The sequence below is a fragment of the Lacerta agilis genome, chromosome 13, assembly GCF_009819535.1.
Source record: "Lacerta agilis isolate rLacAgi1 chromosome 13, rLacAgi1.pri, whole genome shotgun sequence".
NCBI lineage: Eukaryota > Metazoa > Chordata > Lepidosauria > Squamata > Lacertidae > Lacerta > Lacerta agilis.
Window position 1 is genome coordinate 41,573,698 of NC_046324.1, and position 16,245 is coordinate 41,589,942.

The window sequence follows — 16,245 nt, forward strand, 5'->3', positions numbered from 1 at the left end:
AACCAGGGCAATAGACACATTTAATTTTACCCCTTCCTTGACATGATTCAGAAGTGCAGAAACAGACCATTTCAGACTGCAGGCTGCATATGCCATATGTTTGAATACTGCTAGTGGTTTAAAAAAAACACAACAATTTGCATGTGGAAATCTAAAGCGAAAGGAAGATCAACAAAAACCCATAACCCCGATAAGCTGGATTTCTATTAGCATAAGCAGAGCCTGCTGGATCAGACCACTGGCCCATCTAGTCCAGCACCCTCTTCCCATGGTGGCAAACCAGATTACAAGAAGCCTCAAAATGGGAACTGAGTGCAACCTCTCTCTCCCCACTTGGGGTCCCCAACGACCGACATTCGGAGGCATCCTGCATCTATGACAGTGGGTGGACAATACAACCATTGTGGCTAGTAGCCATCGATAGCCTTTTCCTCCATGACACAAGTTTCATTCTCACATGACGGGATCCTCCAGAAATTTGGAACTCAGCCTGAAGTGGGCATGGAAAAGGAAAGACAGGGCCTTTTGCTATTTCCATAGGGCCATTTAGAGAAACCCAGAGGGCCACAGGAAGTAATTCACCCCTGCTTTAAGGAACCTCCCCTTTCCCATCCTTCACTTCAGCCCCACAAGTGTTCCCAACTCCTCCATTTGGCTGTAAACACAGGGGTGGGCATTACAGTTTCAGTGGGAAACAGCATGAATCTATTGCGAAGACCAAATTGCATGTAAGTCTTTACACTTAACCCCTACGACGTTTGTGCTTTATTGACACCATGTGCTGTTAAGGAGGGGACGCATTCTGTCACTAAGCAGGGACAAAGTATTTTCACGGGACATGGGGTTTCTGCCAGAGGGATAGAGGTAAGCTTTGGATGTGGATCCATGGCACAAGTCTGAGAGCTTGATGGTTTTGGAAATCCGTGCCAGGAACCCATGCAAGTAACAGACAGAATTGGCCACGAACCTCTTCTGCAGGAGCTCCGCTGAGCAGAATCAAAGATGGACAGGTTGAGGGCATAATAGTGTACAGATGCTTCCCAAACTCCCCCCGCCATGGACTATCTGAAAATTGCTGAGGGTCCTGGTGAACCACTTAAGGGTTTTTCTGCCTGCTCTAGCAATTGCAGTGCACTGAGCTAGATGCTGTGTGATTTTTAATGGTATTATTGCAGACATGTCATGGACCACCTGAATGAAGTTCATGGACCACTGGTGGTCTGCAGACCAGTTTGGGAACCCTTGTCTTGTATACCACCTTCCGTTTATTTAAGTGAGACTGATGCAAGCACTTGTGGAGAACTGTGCCTCTCATTGGTACCCTGGCAGTGAGTTTACTAAGGGGTAATTAAAATTAACATTAATTAAAGGAAGTGGATAGGGGCATCAGAGCGTCAGACCTCACGAGAGATTGTCTTAAGAAAAATGGGGCACTTCAATGGGTTATGGTCATGGCTATAAATCGAGCAAACGCTCTTCGCACGTCTCTACGGGCCATTTCGCTGCACCTCCAAACACATCCACGTTGTTGTCAACCCAGGGGATGATGTTGCCCGGCATGTTGGTGGAGCAGTTAGCAATATTCATGATGTCTTCAGGCTTCAAGACTCTGTCCCATATATTGAACTGGCTCATCTCCCCAACGAAAGCTTGAGTTGCATCAAACCTTCCTCCAACAGTGTCCTTAAAGTGAATGAAAACCAAAGCTTGGATTAGTTCAAGACCGTCCTTAAAAGAGATGGCCAAATCAGTATCTTTATGTTTGCAGAAATGAGGTGAAAAAGAAACCAGTGCAGTTTACTTCTGCATAGGCAGAAAGCTGGGGACCTGGTTTTCTCAATTAGCAAGCTGTTCAGTGTCATGTCAAGCCACCAGTGCATCTAGATCAGTATTGACTATTTAACGGTGGTGGAAGAACTGCAGGAGCCTTTCTCAGACTTACCTGGAGATGCTAGGAATTGAATCTAGGGCCATCTGCATACAAGTCCTACATACCAAGAGTGGGGGGACCTGTGAACTTCCATGTATTGTTGGACTCCAACTCTGGTTTCCTATTTCTAGTATCTCCTCCAGTTGATCCTTAGGTCACACACAGAATCATAGAATTGTAGAGTTGGAAGGGACCCCAAGGGTCATCTAATCCAAGACCCTGCAATGCAAGAATGCAACACAGCTTTGGGGAGACTGCACCCCAATAAACAAATTGTTCCTGAGGATGCAGATTTCCCCATGTAGACGTGCCCCTCTATTGAGTTGAATGGGGAGTCCCATAGTGATGCAATGAGCTTCATTAGCACAATGGAATCAGTACCCTTGCAAGGGATGGTGAGCGCAGGAATGTGAAGGATGATTTATTCACTGTGTTCAGTTACAACCATGAATCTTTTACTTGTGTGCAGCATGTGTGGTGTTGCCATTCGCAACATACTGAGACTGATGTACTCATATGTGAGGCCCTCGGTAGCTCAGTCAGTAGAGCATGAGACTCTTAACATCAGAGTCGTGGGATCAAGCCCCACGCTGGGTAAAATATTGCTTTGTAACCATGACACTTTCCTGGTGGAAAGGTAAAAGACACACGTAATAAAGAAATACGGTATGGCCAACAATATGTCAGCGATGTGTTAGGTTTTTTATGTTATAATACATTAGCAGGAGGAGGGGAAGAGATGGTGGAGGATAATAACCACACACAAAATGGGAAGCTGCCTTATACTGAGCCTTTATTGTCTACACTGACTGGCAGCTGCTCCCTGGGATTTCAGACAGGGGTCTCTTCCTGGTGACACGAGGGATTTGAACCGGCAACTTTCTGCATACAATGCAGATGCTCTACCCATGAGCTACAGATGTTCCCTGTAGAAGATGAAGAAGAAGAGGGCCTTTCCTGTGGTGGCCCTGCATTCCTAGAACACCACCCCCAGGTTTGGTCCCTCCTCATTGGCCTTTAGGCAGGCCCCAAACACCTAGCTGAAAGAACTATGGTGCAGCGTTTTAACAACTTTTCTCTACTGCAGCTATTTTAAAGCTCAAGAGATGCTTTTGAATTTCAAATTTTAATGTGGCGTTTTATTGATTTGTTGTAACCTGCCCCAGGGTATGGGCTTAAAAAAGCAGGCCAGAAATAACAAGATGGATCATGTTCCTTCATGTTCGGAGGCAGCATGCAACTGAGTTGCAGTTGCTGGGCAGCAACGTCAGAAAGGGCTACTGCTGTTGGGCACTGGTTATGAGATTCCCAAAAACATTTGCCAGACAAGTGTGGGAAGCAAGATACTAGGGAAAGAGGAAGGAGAGTCTCAAGGGCCACAGATCAATGGTATGGCATCTGCCTTTGCATGCAGGAAGTCCCTGTTTCAATCACTGACATCTCTAGGTCAGGCTGGGAATGTGGAGAGCTGCTGCCCGTCAGTGTAGACAATACTGAGCTAGATGGGCCAATGATCAGACACAGTACAGTGGTACCTCACTAGACGAATGCCTCGCTAGACGAATGCCTCGCTAGACGAAAGGCATTCACTAACGAAAGGGTGACTCGCAAGACGAATTTCCCTATGGCCGTGACTCGCAAAACGAAAACTTTTTACGGTTTTTTTTTGTTTCCCCCCCGTAAAGCCACGCTTCCTCTGACCATGCTTCGCAAGACGAAATTTTCGCTATACGACAGCACTCGTGGAACAAATTAATTTCGTCTTGCGAGGCACCACTGTATGGGGCAGCTCCCTATGTGTTCTTCCTCCCTCCCTTCCCCACCTTCCCCCCTGCCATTCTGCAGCTGAAAATCACACCCTTTGGGGATGTTTCTTTCCCCTTCTATATTGGTCTCTCCCATAGTTGATTTGCAAAATTGTGGGCAGAAGCTGTATTTTGAAACACATTTTGTGCATAGCACTTAGTTGAACTACTGGTTTTTGTTTCTTTTGAAAGACAGGTGCATTCTTCTGCAACATGTCATTGAAGCAATAACAGTGCATTACTGCCTGGATAGCTCAGTTGGTTAGAGCGTGGTGCTGATAATGCCAAGGTTGCAGGGTTCGATCCCCATATGGGACAGCTGCATATTCCTGCATTGCAGGGGGTTGGACTAGATGATCCTCAGGGTCCCTTCCAGCTCTACAGTTCTACGATTTATACTGGTCACATCATTCTGCTATATTTGTTATCGTGCAATGCTTCAGCATTATTGCCACAGAGAAGGGCACTCTTGCACTACAGAGCAACAAAAGCAGAACCAAAACACACACTGAGCCATTTGTGGTATAAAAAGTTACTAGATTCCAACAGGAAGTTGCAAGGCACACACTGATTGATGATGAAGCATTGTGTCTGCCCCAAACAGTATTTAAAGTGGGATCGTGTATAACCACCCTTACACCATCATGGGTTGCACCCAATGATACTTTGCTCAGAGTAAACCCACTGAAAACCAATAGGTCTAAATTAGCCATGCCCATGAGAGCCAGTTTGGTGTAGTGGTTAAGAGCGGCAGACTCGTAATCTGGGGAACCGGGTTCGTGTCTGCACTCCTCCACATGCAGCTGCTGGGTGACCTTGGGCTAGTCACACTTCTCTGAAGTCTCTCAGCCCCACTCACCTCACAGAGTGTTTGTTGTGGGGGAGGAAGGGAAAGGAGAATGTTAGCCACTTTGAGACTCCTTCAGGTAGTGAAAGGCGGGATATCAAATCCAAACTCTTCTTCTTCATCTTCATCTTCTTCTTCCCATTGGTTTCAATTAGTCTACACTGAGCAAGACTAATATTGGATACAACTCCATGAATGCACAATAAAAAGGATATCTGGAGAGACTTTGCAGGTACCTCTCAGGCCACATTCAAACCACATGATACCACTTTAAACAGTCATGGCTTCTCCCAAAGGATACTGGGAGCTGTAGTTTCTTAAGGGCGATGAGAATTGTTATGAGGCCTTCTATTCCCCTCACAGAGCTAAAACTCTCAGATACCCTTTTGAAAAGTGATTGATCGTTGAAATATGCCTGCCCTGTGGAACGTCCTCCCATCAGATGTCAAAGAAATAAACAATTATCTGACGTTTAGAAGACATCTGAAGGCAGCCCTGTTTAGGGAAGTTTTTAATGACTGATGTTTTAATGTATTTATAATCTCTTGTTGGAAGCCGCCCAGAGTGGCTGGGGAAACCCAGTCAGATGGGCGGGGTATAAATAATTAATTACTACTACTACTACTACTACTCTGTGAACTAAAGCTCTGGGAGAGGAATGGAGATGACAATTTCCTGTTGTTGTTGTTGTTTTAGTTTCTTGGGAGGAGGAAAGGGTGGGAAGTAAGCTCCTCGAACAACTCACCTGCTCCTGACCAAGGATCAGAACCCCTCCTGGCTTAATGGGGTGCCAAGGGGCTAAATTGTCCCCTGTCTCAAGCTTCTCCCCATCCTGGAAAGCTTCCCACATTCCGTCCCTCGTGGTCCATGTCACACAGATGTGGTGCCATTTTCCATCGCTAATGAAGAGCGGGAGCTGGGCGACCTGTTGAAGACAATAAAGGTTATTGTGGGTGCCTGGAGTGTTACGCCCAAAGGGTGCAGGCCTGTCCAGCGAAGGCTGGTCTGTGTGGGTGAGTGGCATGTTGCATCACCAAAACTCAGAATGTCTTCAGCCAACCCTTGCTTGCCTGCCTTCTCACTCGTAATCTGGGGAACCGGGTTCGCGCCTCCACTCTTCCACATGCAGCTGCTGGGTGACCTTGCGCTAGTCACACTTATCTGAAGTCTCTCAGCCCCACTCACCTCACAGAGAGTTTGTTGTGGGGGAGGAAGGGAAAGGAGAATGTTAGCCGCTTTGAGACTCCCTCGGGTAGTGATAAAGCGGGATATCAAATCCAAACTCTTCTTCTTCTTCTCACCTGCACCCAATCCAAGTGGAGGCCCTGCCTGCCAGCTCCCTCCTCTTTACTCTCAGTGCTGCCCCTTGTAGAAGCGAGGAGGAGGATGGGGACAAAACTAGAATGAACTGGTTCTGCTGGTCACTGACTCTACCCACCATTGGCCTCTTCGCCTTCCTCCCTGGGAGTCCCAATGGGCACCAGCCGCCATTGGCACAGACCACACTGATTCTGAGCCAGTCTCTGTCAGTGGCTGAAGCACTCTACAAAGAACAGATGGTAAGGTTGGCTAGGGCAGAAACATGGCTTGCAATCTCTGGACTTTCCCATTTTACAGCCAACAGGATTTTGCTGCCGATTATACTGGAATCTTGGTTCGTATTTTATGGCGAAGCTTGGCAATTCCTACATGTGTCCAGTCAGCCAGGAGAGACAGATGTTAAGCAGCAGGATCACGCTGAACTGTAGAATTCAGCAGGGAGGAAGGTGGGGACAAAACTGTCGCTGGCTTCCCTGCCTTCTGCCCTGCTCATCCCAAAGTGTAACAGCATCCATTGGACCTCTTTGCTGAGCGGCAAGAGCCTAGTCCTCAGGGAACCCAAATCCTAAAGGAAAAGAGTTGTGAAGATTGGACACTCACTAACACACTGCAGAGTTCTCAATGGGGGCGGGCGGAAGGAGGTGCACCCTCCCCAACAATCCTCCTGTCAGTTTGCATTTCTTAGTGCAGAAAGTATTGATCCGACGGGTACAGATCTTTCCTGTTCTAATTAATTCAAGAGGGTTCTGCAAGTTTCTCTGTGTGAAAGAAACAAGCAGAAGGTTCATGATGTTTGCGTTATTCCTTCAGAGAAGCCGAGTACAGCTGGTTTAAAATGGTTGTCTTATCTCTTTCTGTCAAGGTCATGCTGACTATAAAAGTGAGGCCAGAAGGAGCCTGGGTTTCACTTTCTCTTTCTATCTCCTTTCCTTCTGGTGTGGTGTTCTGTTAAGGTTTAGACTTATTGTTAAGTTTAAGTTAAGGCTGCTGCAACTGGATTTCTTATGGACAGTGCCAGTCCCGAACGTATGGGATTTGTGACCATTATGCTCCTTTGCCTTCAGTAGCAGTAAAGCTCTGCTGGATCCTGCAACCTGTTTTTAAGTTTTTACTCTGCTAACTATACATTGGAGTCTGGCTCCGGATCAATACTGAGTAGAATTCCATGACACCTCCAACCAGTTTTACACTGCACAACCAGAGGTAAGTGTGGGAAGATTCAGGGCAGGGAAAATAAAGTGCTTAGCGCATAGCCCAACTATGGAATTCTCCACCAAAAGCTGCAGCCAAGGGTCACCAACTAGGAAAGCTTTAAAGGGGAATTAGCCACATTCAGAGAAGTCTGTCATAGCTACTAGTCATGAAGGCTATGCGCTAACTTGCAGTATCAGTATCAGAAGCAGAAAAGCCACAGCTCAGTGGCAGAGCATCTGCAGAAGGTCCCTGGTTCAATCCCCAATGGCATCTCTGCCTAGGGCTGGAGAAAATGCCCCACCTGAAACCCTGGATAGCTGCTGCCAGTCTGTGTAGGCAATACTGAGCTAGATAGGCCAATGGCCTGACGCGGTGTAATGCAGGTTCCTATGCCACTGAATGCTGGGGATCATGAGTGGATGGGAGTGCTGTTGCGGTCAATCCTGCTTGTAGGTTTCCCACAGGCATCTACTGGCCGCAGTGGGAACAGGATGCTAGATTAGATGAGCCGTTGGTCTGACGAAGAAAAAAATCTTCTCAGTTATTTTGTGTTGGAAAGTGAAAAGGCCTGACATACAGTCTGTCACAAAAACTCGTCCTCGGTTCCATAAATATTTAGTTGGAGATTCCAACCAAACATCAGGAAGAACTTTCTGGCAGTAAGAGCTGTTTGATAGAGGAACAGACTCTCCTGGGAGGTTGTGGATTCTCCTTCCTTGGAGGTTTTTAAGCAGAGGTTGGATGGCTATCTGTCAGGGATGCTTTAGTTGAGATTCCTGTCCTGCAAGGGGTGGACTAGATGACGCTTGGGGTCCTTTCCAACAATTCTACAATTCTTTCTATCTGGAATCATTGTAGCTCCCCAGTGGTAACAGCAATATCCTCTGAACGGGCTTAAATATCGTATTTTTCGCTCCATAAGACACACTTTTTTCCTCCTAAAAAGTAAGGGGGAATATCTGTGCGTCTTATGGAGCGAATGGTGGTCCCTGGAGCTGAATTGCCCAAGGGCCAACAGAGGACCGTGCTTTTTATTTTACAAAGAGAAAAGGGGTTGTTGAAAGGACCCCGCTCAGCAGCTGATCAGCAAGAGATCGGGAGAGAGATAAGAGTCCCAGGATGCATTTCAGCCCCGCCCTCCTTTGTTGAATGTGCTGCAGAGGAAGGTTGTTTGTTTCCCCGTGACATGTGACTGGCTGATTAGATTATATGTTTGGAAACTGTAGAAAAGGCTCCCTTTCCTTTAGAAGCTGCAGAAATGTGAGTTGAACCCCATAAAAATGGGGCTTTTCTTCTTTGCTTTTCCTAATTTGCAAAACAACCTGCAAAACTTTTAGCTGATCCTCAAAAAAACAGGGCTTTTCCCTTTGCAAAAAAGCTGCAAAACTTTTAGCTGATCCTCAAAAAAACAGGGCTTTTAGAGGAGGAAAACCAGAAAAATATTTTTTTTTCTCTTGTTTCCTCCTCTAAAAATGAGGTGCGCCCTATGGTCCGGTGCGCCCTATGGAGCGAAAAATACGGTACATTTAGAATTGCCTAGTAGAATTGATTTTTGTACCTGGATGCTGATGAAGCCCTGTGTGCATATATTATAAACTGTGGCAAATTCTGAATGATGCATATGTCTCTTAGCAACCTCTTACAATGCTCCCAGGGATTCGATGTTTATGAGACTACGACAATGCATCTGCACAGAACAACAGGCACTTTCTCCTCCCCAACCCAGACACACACAAACACATTTCTCCTCTGACAGAGCCTTATTATGACCACATTTGTAATAGGTCAGTTGCAAACCTGATTAATTGTTACGTGACTTACAGCCTAATTTTAAAGCGGCCAAGCCAACGAGCCGCACTCTGGTGAAAGGAGCTTCTACCGGCAAAGTAATTCAAGAACTGCAGCTTTACAACCTGATCAATCAACTGGGCGTACTTGCAGCAATGCAAGTCTGGGAGCCTCATCCTTCCCTTTACAAGCAAGTAAATGTCATGTGGCCTCCCAAATCTTCACTTTACAAAACAATATGCAGAATGAAACAAAGCCATATTTCAAAATTCACCTTTCTTTGTAGTGCAGTTCTGCAGACAAGTAATGGGTACCAAACTACACTGGTGAAAATAATGTGCAAAAATGTGCTATATTAGCAGAATTTGCTTTGCATAAATGTGTGCATTAGGCAAAATTGCGTACAAATAATGTTCCTATCAGAAGATATTTGCACTAAAATGCTAATGAATTTCCATGAGGATTTTTATTTTTATTTTATGCAAACTGATGTAAAGGTGTGGAGAACTTAAGATTGGGTAAAAAACGAGAAAGCGGTTGGCTCATCTCTACTTGGAACCGAGTCCCATTCAGTTCAATGGGACTTGCTAGGGAGTGGGCGTGCACAGGATTGCCATCCCAGGGGCCTGGGGCCAAGACACTCCATATGCTTGTTTATGGTTTTAACAAGAATGGGGCTCAAATGCATTGACCCTCCAGACTGAATGAAGAATTGCCCTACTATTTTACCAGGGCAGGTTTAAACTCTTCTACATCTTATGGTGCAGCAGAGCTTAATCCTTTAACATTTCACTATTGCACAGCAGGAGTTCTTTATTCTCCCTGCCTTGGCTGATGGAAAGAAATGGGATTCTCAAAAGGAGGAAGAAGAAGAGGAGTTTGGATTTGATAAACTGCTTTATCACTACCCTAAGGAGTCTCAAAGCAGCTAACAATCTCCTTTTCCCTTCCTCCCCCACAACAAACACTCTGTGAGGTGTGTGAGGCTGAAAGACTTCACAGAAGTGTGACTAGCCCAAGGTCACCCAGCAGCTGCATGTGGAGGAGTGGGGAATTGAACCCAGTTCACCAGATTACAAGTCCACCACTCTCAACCACTACACCACACTGGCTCACTGGAAGGTAACTCTTTCCTCACCTTGTCATTAATGAGCAGCTCAATGGGGTTGTTCCCCCACTCGATCAGCACCACTTCATTAGCTTGCCCAGGGACAGCGTAGGAGAAGGGTGTTCCTATTCCCGGAGAGGCACTCGACTTCAGCCACAAGCACACAGTGAAGGCATACAGCTCAGGCAACGTCTTCTTGATCTTCCCATACAAGTAGTTGGTGCGGAGAGGGAGGGAGACTTTAAATTCATCCGGTGACTTGAAGGCGCTGGTACCTATAGCCATATCCCAAAGGACACGAGGTTACCCATGTAAATTGCAGGGAAGTCAATCATATAAAGAAGTTGATTCATTGTACAGGTTTTACCTGGTTTATCAATCAATCAATCAATCAATCACATTTGCATAAAAGTAACACAAGAGCTCTGAAAGCAAACTAAGAAGCGTGCTTTCTTCATCTCTGCACAGAAAGTTTTCCCCCAGAAATATTAAGTGTCTAAAATTAAAACATAAAATATATCTATTTCATGGATCTTCATGATATATGTGACAGGAGAAAGTGCCTTTTCAGTGGTGACCCCTGTATTTGAAAGTTTGAATGGGATCATTTTATTGTGTGTTTTTATTGTGGATGTTTATACTTTAATGCTTGTGGAATTGCTTTTTATACTTGAACACTGTTTAAGAAGCCTTTTCTGGCAATAAGATTTATATAAATTAATAACAGGATTAACAACAACAACAACAACAACAACAACAAGTGCTGGATTTTAAAAGGACTCTGAAAACCCACTTATTCCAATTTGGTTAAGAAGCTGTCCTGAACCTATCAAGCTGTGACGGCTGTGTTGCTTTTGAAGCCAAAACAGCATCACCCACACACAAGAGGGAGGTATCAGCAGGCTTGGGAGAACCCCAAGATTTGCAGAAGTACAACAAATTTGTAGGTGGGGAAGCCAACCCATACAACAAAAGTATAACAAATATTTAGGGAAAGGAAAGCTCTATGGAAGCCCAATGAGGACTGAGCATGCTCAGTAGGCATGGAATGCTAACTGACTGGGAGATCGGGCAGGAGTAGGAATGGAATGGAGTAACCTTGAAAAAAGAGCATGGCTGGGTGACCAATACTGTAAAGTGTAATATTTTGTTGTGAGTTCCACATGTCTATCTGAAAATAGATAGCAGGCATCACAGAACAGCCTTGTTGAGTGGGGCAGCGGCACCATGCTAGCTCCTCAGCAGGTGGGTCGCTGTTGCTTACCAGAAGAGGGGTGGGTGAGTCGGCGGGGAGGTTGGTGCAGTGCAAACACAACAGCAGAGCCAATCCAGTACCTGCACTGCAAGTGTACCTGCACTGTAGCAACCTCTCCGCTGCCTTGCCTCCATCCCTCCTGGGTAAGCAACAGCAACCCAACTGCCAGGAAGCTAACACAATGGCTCAGTCTCACCCAGAGAGCAGCTTCTGGTGGACAGCAGCATTTACTGCAATCTCCTCTGGGGTATGTGGGGATTATTGGGTGTCATGCCACAGGTGCTGAAAAGATATCCCTTGCCTGAGTCTCTGAAGCAAACATTGCAGACTGTAGGCTGTTTGGGTCAGGATTAGAAATATAGGAAGCTGCCTTGTACCAATTCTGACAATTTTATCCATCTAACTGGGTATTACATACTCTGACTGGCAGTGTCCCCTATGGTCTCAGGCAGCTTGCTCCTTTTAATTAGAAATGCTGAGGATTGAACCCAAGACCCTCTGCAGAGTATGTGTTCTGCCACTGAGCAACGGTATCTTCATTTGATTAGACGTTCTGATTCTGTGCTTACCGGTGAATGGCTGCCTTCTTTTTAATTAAAAAAATCACTATGAGTTTTATTCCTTCCTTCCTCTGTGTGGCATATATATACATACACACACACACACACATATATATATATGCACATATATATGCACGCACACACACATACACACACACACACACACACACACACACACATATATATATATATATATATATATATATATATATATATATATATATATATATATATATATATATATATGAAAAAAATTGGTAAGCACATTCATTTGCAATGAAACAGAACACAAAGCCTTTGATTTCTATGGAGCAGACTTCGCCGTAAATGTGTTTTTTTTACACTGAGGATATAGGTAACTTACATCAAGACTGCACGTGGCAATTTCCGGCAGATCTCGACACTACCAGTCCCAAATGGTTTGCTTTTAAAGAAATCTAGCAGGTCAGCTTTTTAAAAATAGCTTTTGACTGCTTTTAAAGACCTGGGGATTTGCTTTGCAGCAGTTAACCTGCAGCTTTCTCAGACTCATTTTCCCTTTAACTGTATTTGGTTGCAAGTTCTGCAGCAGCCTGCTTGCCTCTGGAAGCTCTTTCTATGAATGCATCGCCACCCTGTTAAGAGGTTAAAACCCAGCTGTGAACAGCACGTGTCCCTGGGGAGAAGATGAAAATTATCATTGCATGCTGCCTTTCACCTTGGATGAAAGGTTCTGTTAATTTTTTATCACCGTGTCCATCTTTCAGCCTGATTCCATACATGTTTACTCAGGTTCAAGCTGGATGCAGCAGCAACCGAGCTGTTTGTTTAATGCTGGCCCTGCCCTCATATAAAGGGTCAGTGTGATTTAGAGGTTTAAGAAGGCATGGGAAATCCATGACTCTCCAGATGGTGCTGGACTCCAGTTCCCATGAGTCCCCGACACCATGGCCAATGGTCACAGATGATGGGAGCTGTAGTTACACAGGAGGACCTCCTGTGTACAGAGATAGAGAGTCTGCAGAACTCCAGATGTGGCTGGACTCCAGTTCCCATCAGCCCCAGCTACCATGACCAATGGTCCAGCCACCATCTTCCAGGCTAGCCTACCTCACAAGACTGTTGTGAGGATAAATGGGGCAAGTGGGAAAAAACCATGAATAATGACTTAAGCTTTGGGGAGCTAAGGTGGAGTATTTAAATATAATGTAATGTAAATATCAACCACTGCAATTTTATGCACTATATAATTATCATTTATTGCATTTATCAGTTGTTCATACAAACGAAAAAATCTAAAAGCTATTTGACAAAACACAGCACCTAAAAATGTTTTAAAACCAGAAAAAAATTAAAACAATGAGCACTACAAAATACACAAAACGCTCATCCAGTAACATTTTAATAAGGACAAGTCCACTAAAAAATGACCACAGGATGCAACTTAATTACCAAAGGCCTAAGCAAAATATTTTTTTTTTTTTATAAGATTTTATTATTTTCTATTAAGACAAAGGAAAAACATAACATAAACAACAACATTCACAATATAAAAATACAAAATACAATACATAAACACAATACAAAAACATAATCAGACAATCACAATAAAAAGAAACATATACAAACCTTTAAACTAACATTTATCCTCTTACTTTTCTTGTTACTATCTTCTCTGTTTTGAGGGACTTCCCCCATTCCCTCCACTGTCTTCAAAATCATATATATCTTCAAGGTAGCTTTGTATCTTGTTCTATTCACATTAACTCAATTTTTAATACACTTTACTTTGCTTAATCATATCTTAACTTTAACACCAAATCTTAACACCATTCCTAACAATTAAGTTTTTCACACAAAAATATCTTACCAACAATTTTATCTAACATATATCTACTAAAGCCGCTATTCTATTTAATTCTGCTCAGATATTCAATTTTACTGTTTTGACTAAATAATCCTTAAATTTCTTCCAATCCCTTGACACCTTCTCCTCCCTCTGGTCCCGGATTCTGGCGGTCAGCTCTGCGAGTTCCATATATTCCATCATCTTCATCTGCCATTCTTCCACCGTTGGTATCTCTTCGCCTTTCCATGTTCTTGCCAATAAGATTCTAGCTGCTGTTGTGGCATACATAAAAAACACTCTATCCTGACTGGGTATCTCTTCATTGGTTATGCTCAGGAGAAATGCCTCTGGTTTCTTACAAAAGGTAACCTTCATTACCTTCTTGAGTTCATTATAAATCTTATCCCAGAAAGCATTTACCGCTGGGCACAGCCACCACATATGAAAAAAGGTACCTTTCGCATGTTTACATTTCCAACATACATCTGACATTTTGGTATTCATCCTAGCTATCTTAACTGGTGTCAAATACCATCTATAAACCATTTTCATTATGTTTTCTCTTAAACTATGGCAAGCAGTAAATTTAATACCTTTTTGCCACAATCCCTCCCAGTCATCCATCATAATATTGTGTCCTATATCTTTCGCCCAATTTATCATTGACGATTTAACCAATTCATCTTTCGTATGCCACTCTAGCAAAAGATTATACATTTTGGAAAGGTTTTTAAAGTTCGATTCTATCAGTTCTGTTTCCAGTTTTGATTTTTCTACTTGAAAACCAACTTTTTTGTCCATTTTGAATGTTTCATATACCTGATGATAATGCAGCCAGTCGGGGACCTGACTTTTCACTTGATCGTAGCTTTTTAGCTTAAAAGAGTCCCCTTCCTGCTGCAATATGTCCATATATCTTAACCAATTTGCAGACATGTTCGGTCTCTTGTAGGCCTTGGCCTCCACTGGAGAGATCCATCTAGGGGTCTTTCTCTCTAACAAGTCTTTATATCTAGACCAAACCTGGTATAAGGATTTTCTAACTATATGAGACTTAAAAGTTCTGTGGATCTTAGCCTTGTCATACCAAAGGTATGCATGCCAACCGAACATATTATCATACCCTTCCAAGTCCAATACATCAACATTCTCTAGTTTAAACCAGTCCTTTAACCAGCAAAAGGCCGCTGCTTCGAAGTAAAGTCTTAAGTCCGGCAGGGCAAAGCCTCCTCTCTCTTTAGAGTCTGTTAGGATCTTAAACTTAATTCTTGGCTTTTTGCCCTGCCATATGAACTTTGATAAGTCCTTTTGCCATTTCTTAACACAGTCCAGTTTGTCCAAAATTGGTATGGCTTGGAATAAAAACAGCATCCTTGGTAGGACATTCATTTTTATCACGGCAATTCTTCCCATTAACGACAGTTTCAATCTTGTCCATATTTCCATGTCTTTCTTTATTTCCATCCACAGTTTTTCGTAATTGTCCTTATACAGGTTCAAATTCTTGGTTGTGAGATTGATACCTAGATATTTTACTGTTTTGACAAAATTGAGGCCAGTGCCTTCCTGTATTCTTTGAATTTGTTCTGCACTCATATTTTTTCCTAAAACTTTGGTTTTCTGCTTATTTAACTTGAAACCAGCTACAAGTCCAAATTGTTCGATTATTCCCAAAGCTCTGGGGACACTGCTTTCCGGTTCTTGCAGGGATAACATCAAATCGTCTGCGAAGGCGCGTAGTTTGTATTCCTTCTCTCCCACACGAATTCCTTTTATCTGTTTGTCCTTTCGTATCATATTTAGGAGGACTTCCAGGACCGTAATGAAAAGTAAAGGGGAGATAGGGCACCCTTGTCTTGTTCCCTTTTCAACTTCAAACTCCTCCGATATCACACTGTTTACTATTACTTTAGCTCTTTGCTCTGTATAGATGGCATTAATGCCATTCAAAAATTTTTGACCAACTCCCATCCTTTCCAAATTCTTTTTCATAAATGTCCAAGAGACTTTATCAAATGCTTTCTCTGCATCAACAAACAATAGTGCCGCATCTGTATTTATGTTTCTCTCCAGTTTTTCTAAAATGTCCACAATAATTCTCGTGTTATTACTAATTTGTCTTCCTGGCAAGAAACCTGCTTGGTCTCTATGTATATAGTCTTTCAACACTCTTTTCAGCCTTGTAGCCAATATATTTGCAAAAATTTTGTAATCCACATTCAAAAGGGATATTGGGCGATAGTTTTTCATTTGAGTCTTATCAGTATCTGGTTTTGGAATCAGTGTGATAAAGGCTTCCTTCCACGTCTCTGGTGCCCTATCTCCTTCTAGTATCTTGTTGCATACTTCTCTTAGTGGCTGCGATAGCCAGTCTTTCAATGTCTTATAATATTTTGCTGTTAGACCGTCCGGTCCTGGAGCCTTCCCCAATTGCATGTTATTTATTGCATCTTCTATCTCCTGTGTCGTTATTGGGTGGTTGAGAGTAACTAGTTTTTCCTCTGGGACCTTTTGCAATCCATTCTTTTCCAGAAATCGGTCAATTTCTGCTTCATCTATCTTCTCCTCCTTGTACAGTTGCTTGTAAAATCTTTGAAAACACCATCTGAT

At 43.5% G+C, this 16,245-nt stretch overlaps 1 protein-coding gene across 1 annotated transcript in view; it reads right to left on the reverse strand.

Moving 5' to 3' along the window:
* Positions 1-492: 492 nt before the first annotated feature.
* NPTX2 (neuronal pentraxin 2) overlaps positions 493-16,245 on the reverse strand; it is a 28,056-nt gene continuing 12,303 nt past the window's right edge. Inside the window, exons 3-5 of the mRNA XM_033167624.1 lie at positions 10,023-10,267; positions 5,328-5,507; positions 493-1,683 (exon numbers count right to left, since the gene is read on the reverse strand). Of these exons, the coding sequence (XP_033023515.1) occupies positions 1,456-1,683; positions 5,328-5,507; positions 10,023-10,267 (653 nt within the window). The 3' untranslated portion in view covers positions 493-1,455. The remainder of the gene's footprint in view (positions 1,684-5,327; positions 5,508-10,022; positions 10,268-16,245) is intronic.